This window comes from Talpa occidentalis, unplaced genomic scaffold (assembly GCF_014898055.3).
Source record: "Talpa occidentalis isolate TD23 unplaced genomic scaffold, MPIMG_talOcc4v2.1 talOcc4.11, whole genome shotgun sequence".
Lineage (NCBI taxonomy): Eukaryota > Metazoa > Chordata > Mammalia > Eulipotyphla > Talpidae > Talpa > Talpa occidentalis.
The window spans coordinates 51,358,599-51,364,598 of record NW_023601104.1 but is presented as its reverse complement, the minus strand read 5'-3'; the positions used below and the strand labels follow the sequence as shown (position 1 = coordinate 51,364,598).

The following is a 6,000-nucleotide window of genomic DNA, read 5'->3' as shown; positions in this document are numbered from 1 at the left end:
AAACATAAAATAAAATGTTATTTTTTAAAATGGACTTTTTAAACTATAAAGCACTGCTCTCTGGGAGTCTGACCAAGAGTAACTCTGCTTCCAATGGAACAGACAGTAGTAACTCTCTCCCCTGGCTTTCCGAGGCTTCCCCGGCTACTCGCGCAGGAAACTCAGGTGGTAATGCGACGGATGATCTCACGCTGGCATGACGTCAAGAACCTTTGACGTCAGAAGGCGGTTGCCAGGGGGACCATTCGCCACCGACGGCAGAGTCGTGAAGCCCCATCACCACACTCCGTCTCCGTCTCGGCCTTTGCAGGGTCTAAGCTGCTAAAGACGCTTTAACCTTAAGGGGGCCTCAGGGAGAGAGTTGCTGTGCAGCTGCCGCCCGGAGCGCCACCTCCGGCTCCGGGTCCCGGGCCCCGGCCTGCGGCGGCGAGCGAAGGCCGCGGGAAGCGGCGCCGGCGGCTGGCAGCCCGCCCGGGTCTCCCTCGCCCCGTGCAGCGCCGGGAGAAGGGATCCGCCATATTGGAGCCGCAGCCGAAGGTGCCTTGCAGCCGCGGCGCGAGGCGGGCGGAGGCGGCGGCCCCGGCCTGGTTTGGGGAGGAGTCGCGGCGCCGGGGCCCGCAAAGCCGGGGAGTGAATGAGTCGCTCACGCTAGTCTCCTCCCCGCCCACTCCCTCCACTTTCCGCGGCCCGAGCCGGCCGGGAGGGGGCCGGAGTCGGCCGTGGCGGCGGCAGCGGCAGGATGTTCTCCAAGAAGCCGCACGGGGACGTGAAGAAGTCCACCCTGAAGGTGCTGGACGCCAAGAAGGACGCGCTGACTCGCCTCAAGCACCTGCGCATCGTCATCGGTGAGAGCGACGGGCGGCGGCGCCCGCAGGCCCGGGGTGCCCGGCCTCGCCTGCCCCCGGGCCTTGGGGGCTCCCGTCCCGCCCCGGACGCCCCGGACGCCCCGGACGGCTGCGGGAGTGGGGGCGAGGCGTCCGCTCTGTGGAGACGCGGGAGGGCGGGCAACTGGGGAAGGTAAAACTTGGCAGTCGGAAACGGCATTCACGCAGGGTTATCTGATTTGGGGTTAATAATCCGAACCCCAATTAAAACAACAACAACAACTAGTATTACTCTAGGCTTGAGATCTTCTTTAGGATTTCGGGAGACCTGGTGTGAATATTGGTGTTTATAGGATATGTTTGTCTCATGCCCACAGCCATCCCCACCCAGTGAAAAGGAAAAAAGCAAATTTAATCTTTCAAGTTTCTTGGCTAAGGAGGGCAAGGAGGAAGCAGTTACACCTCTTTGGGAAGTGGGTGGTTCCCAAAAAGCTTGTGGGAAAGAACCCCGCCCTTCTGTAATGCACGTTGTTCATTACTGTGAATGCACCTTGTTCATTACTGTCATTGAGAGAGAGAACTTTTTATTAGAGAAAACACGGGAGTTTATAGCTTCCTTGGCCTTCCGAGAATTGTACGGATACCTGTTTTTATTTACTTAAAATTTCCTTAGCATCTGTTTCTCCCTTTCTCTTCTGTTTTGCAGGAAGACCAAACAGTGCTCTGAGTTTTGGGTATAGTGTTAGACGAATCTTTTGGATACTTGGTCATTTCGTAGGCTGATAAGGGATGTAATAATGATGGAACATCGATGGTCCAGTTCTTGGATTTCTTTCGATGAAATTTGGAGTGAAAAGGAAATTTAGTTTGCCTGTGTTGATACAGAGTTAATGGCAGAGCTGGGTTTAGAACCCAGCTGCCTGAATCATAGTTCAGAGTTTATCTCATGCGCTCTTCCTAAGGAATATTTGATTTTAAATGTGACATTTTCAAACTTAAATCAGTGACTTCAGTTAGTTCTTTGGGGTGCATGTTTTTCTATTGTTTACTCTTAGTACCAGCACGCCATCAATAATGCCCAGCATTTGTATGGGGTTGAGTGTTTACAAAACAGTTTCACATTTTCATATATAAATTATAATTATCACAATACTTCTACAAGTAGGTATTATCCTTTTATTTATACAAATGAGAATATTAAATGTTCATCTAGCTAGTTGGATGTAGAGTCAGAAATGGAGTCCCGATTTTGTGTTTCCCTTTTGTTTTTTTTACTCTTCCTACATTTATAACAAGTCACAAGGACATTGTATTTGTTCCCATGGAACAGTCAGAAAGCAGGTAAGTCCAGCTAAGATATTTTAAAAAGCCCAGTTTTCAAGAAAATACAAATCTTCTAAATATAGTTGAGATTGTGTCTTTTTATTTTCATTCTACTTGAGCGTTGAAGAAAAGATTTGACTTAGAGAGAATGTGTGGATAGATATATCACTGATAATGGCAGTTTGAAATTGGAAGACTTAATGAAATTTGACACCTCTTTGGTTTAAACTGTAGATTGATTAATAGGAGAGCTATAAAGTTGAATTCTAAGAGTATTGAAATTTCCTAAATTAACTGCCATAGTTGTTTAGCTATGAAATGGTTAAGGAATGGTTCATATATACTTCTTTGGCGTAGAAGTTTTTTTCCATCTGGGAAGTACAGACTAAATTAACAGGCCACACATGTTGGATATTTTGTAGGGTTTAGTTTTTTCAGTTTGAAAAAAAAAAACAGTAATTAAGAAAACCTTTTGGTTTTTAGTAGCTTATGGACTTTTTGCAAAAAAAAAAAATAATGTATATAGGGTTTTAAAATATCCTTAAGAACCTTCAAGTGGAGAACATTGTGCTTTTAGACCTGAACACACCCTCTTGAGAGTAGGAGGTGCATATAAATAAATTACTACCCTTCAGTAGTTTTAGAACCTTTGTTCTCATCCAGGACAATTTTCCTCCCCTCCCTTCACAGGACCTTGGTTTTGTCTGGAGACACTTTTGGTTGTCACTACCGGGAGAGGTGCTACTGGCATCTAGTGCCTACTGGAATGCCACTGACCATTTCAAAATGGACAGGACTATCCTTTACAACATATTCTAGCTCTAAATGCCAGTAGTCCTGAGTTTTAGAAACTGTCAAAATGTAGATTCAAAGATTGACCTTCATATGATATACTTAGTTCTAATATATTATTTTATTTGAAATGATAAGAATGAAAACCTCTTATTTTTAATTTCAACTATTGCATTCTTTATTTATGTTTGGATCTTTTTTCACATTTTCTCTGTCCTTGATTTTATTTCTCATCTTTTCATCCATTTTTTCTCCTAATTTCAGTAAGCATCAAGACTCTTGCTCTCAGGTCATTCTTTGGTTAATTCTGTTTATTAGGGATTTTCCCTAAGGTTTTTTTCTTGCTCCATCGATTGGGGAGAAATCCTCTCCCCCATTCTCTTTGATGCTTTTCTTTTTTTAAAAGGATTTATTTATTTATGCATGCAAGAGCTGGGGCACAGGCCAGAGATGGGGGGGGGGCGGTGAGAGGATTCACCAGAGACAGTGGGGAACAGAACAGGCAGATTAACCAAAGTACACTGCCAAGGGGAGCAGCGGGGGAAACAGGAGAGGTCTGCTGGGCCATGTGGGTAGCTCCCTGCCCGGCTGGGGATCGAACTCGTGCTGCAGAAGCTGCGGATTGCTTCATAGTGCAGTGCTTAACCACTTGCGCCACCAGGGAGGCCCTCTCTTTGATGCTTTTTAATTATTTCTGTGAATTAAGCTAGACTGCTTTCCTTCCCAGTACTGCTGTGACTGTCTTGCTTTAGAATTGTTGGCCAAGGGTGCTGGAATTTGAATGCGCTGCTTTCTGTTATTGTATTGATTAAAACCAACCTCTCAGAATGATTGGTTCTTTAGAGCCAGCAGAGGGTGATAGTCCAAGAACCCAGACTAAAGGGTGAGGGCTGGATTTGTAGGGCTTGTGGAAGTGCTGCAGTAGATTGCCTAAGGCAAAAGCCTCCATTAGTTCTATAGCCCCCTGCCTGGAGGGGTGGGTCTGCAATCACTGTCTCCTGGTGGCAGATCAAGATAGAGCACTAGTGGTGGTCTTTCTGAGGCCCCAAACTGCTTCTGACCCTTCAGAACTTTACAAACAATAGTTGAGGAAACTTATCAACTCTACATCAGCCTTGCAAGAATAATAGATGGACTTCTAAGAAAGGGAAAGCGTTGACAGCCTTGTCTTGTTCTTGATCACTAGTGTAAAGCTATCCTTTTTTTCAACCATGTAATATGAGGTTAACTGTAGGTTTTTCATAACTACCCTTCATCAGCTTGTGAAAGGGGTTTTTTTTTTTTTTTTTTTTTTTTTGGTGTCGAAACCCAGGATTGAAATACTTATTTAAAAATTTTTCTTGTGTCATTGGTAATTTTTGGACAATATTTGATTTCTCCCCTCAAGTGTAGTCCCTGTAGTTCTCCCACCATGTAGCACCCATGAACCATCACATTGGTAATCCCTTGTGTTCTTCCCTCCCATGATTTGATCCCTCTCTCTACCCTTCCCTTGCTCTGTGCCTCAGATCTATGGTCAGCTTGCAAGTTTTGTCTTTTTCATGGCCTTTTGGCTGATATTTATCTTTCTCCTGATTTGTTTCACCTCATATAATCCCTTCCAGCTCCATTCATGTTGTCTCAGATGGCATGAGGTTATCTTCCTTGATCTCTGAGTAGTATTTCATAGGGTATTGTATATATATATATACCATATCATCTTGATCTATTTGTCTGTTTGGGGGCATTTGGGTTTCTATATCTTGGCTATTGTAAATAGTGCTGCAGTAAACATAGTGACACCAGCTGTGTAAAAGGATTCCTTTACCACCACATCCTCACCAGCATTTGTTTCTAGTTTTTTAATAGGGGCCATTCTCACAGGTGTGAAGTGGTATCTCATTGTGGATTTGATTTGCATTTCCATGTTAATAGGTGATTTTGAACAGGTTGTGAAAGTTTTATTCTATTCCTGGTTTGCTGAGTTTTCATCGGGAGTGGATATTGGGTTTGTTAAATGATTTTGCTGCTTCTAGTGAAATAAGCAGGCTTGTTTTTTCTTTTGTTAATATGATGAATTATATGCATTGATTTTCAGATGTTAAGGAATTCAACTTTGAAATCCTGGGAATAAACCTCAGTTGATCATGATGTATTTTGCTTTTTAAATATTATTGGGTTTGATTTGCTAACATGTTGTTTATAATTTTTGCATTTATTTTCATAAGGGATATTGGTCTGCTCTTGTCATGTTTTTGATTTTAAGAACAAGTAATGCTACACTCATATGAAGTGTCAATAGAGATGTTTTCTTCCTTTTCAGTGTTTTGTACGTGTTCATGTAGAATTGGATTTATTTTTTCCTTAAATGTTTGGTAGAACTCACCAGTGAGGTTACCTGGACATGGCATTTTCTTTGAGGAAAGGTTTTTTGTTTTTTTTTTAAATTTTATTTTTATATTCCCCATACAATTGCAACGCCCTTATTTTGACCTCAATCTCTCCTCCAACCCCCCCCCCCATGTGTCTCTGGCTCATAGTTGTTTGTTGAGAGGAAAGGTTTTTAACAACACTTTAGGACAGCAGGGTAAATGAAAAATCAGGCTTTTTCTGCCCTCCCACTGCGGGTGTGGATGCCTGGGGCCCAGGGGCATGTGCACCTGTAATTATGGACACCTGGACCTAGAGAGCCTGGGGCGTGCTCTTGTGCAAATGCTCATACCTGTGCCTAGAGGCAAGGGATAAAGGCGGGGCTGCAGCGTGGGGAGGAGGACCACTGAGGCGAGACCACTGCCTAACGGGGCTAAGATTCGCTGCCTATTCTGGGCCTCCCTGCTTGCACTACAAGGACTATTAAGGTTGTCTGTTTCTTCTTGAGTGATCATTAGTAGTTTATATCTTCAAAAATTTTCTCATTTCATCTAAATTGCCAGATTTATAGGTTTAGAGTTGTTCCTAATACTCCCTTATTAGCCCTTCAGTGTCTAGAAGTTGCGATCCTATTCCTGGTATTGATAGTTCCTCTCTTCCTGGTCAGCCTGATTATATGGTCTCTTTTATTAACCTTTTATTTTTTTTTTTT

The 6,000-nt window shown here is 43.5% G+C and overlaps 1 protein-coding gene across 6 annotated transcripts in view; it reads left to right on the top strand.

Moving 5' to 3' along the window:
- Positions 1–281: 281 nt before the first annotated feature.
- The window catches only part of RALGAPA1 (Ral GTPase activating protein catalytic subunit alpha 1), a 199,357-nt gene continuing 193,638 nt past the window's right edge, over positions 282–6,000 (top strand). For 3 of the 6 annotated variants that reach the window (XM_037503217.2, XM_054689873.1, XM_054689867.1), the window contains exon 1: positions 282–845. In XM_037503217.2, the coding sequence (XP_037359114.1) occupies positions 740–845 (106 nt within the window). In that variant the 5' untranslated portion in view covers positions 282–739. The remainder of the gene's footprint in view (positions 846–6,000) is intronic. The other 3 variants (XM_054689860.1, XM_037503215.2, XM_054689853.1) reach the window with 2 other exon arrangements.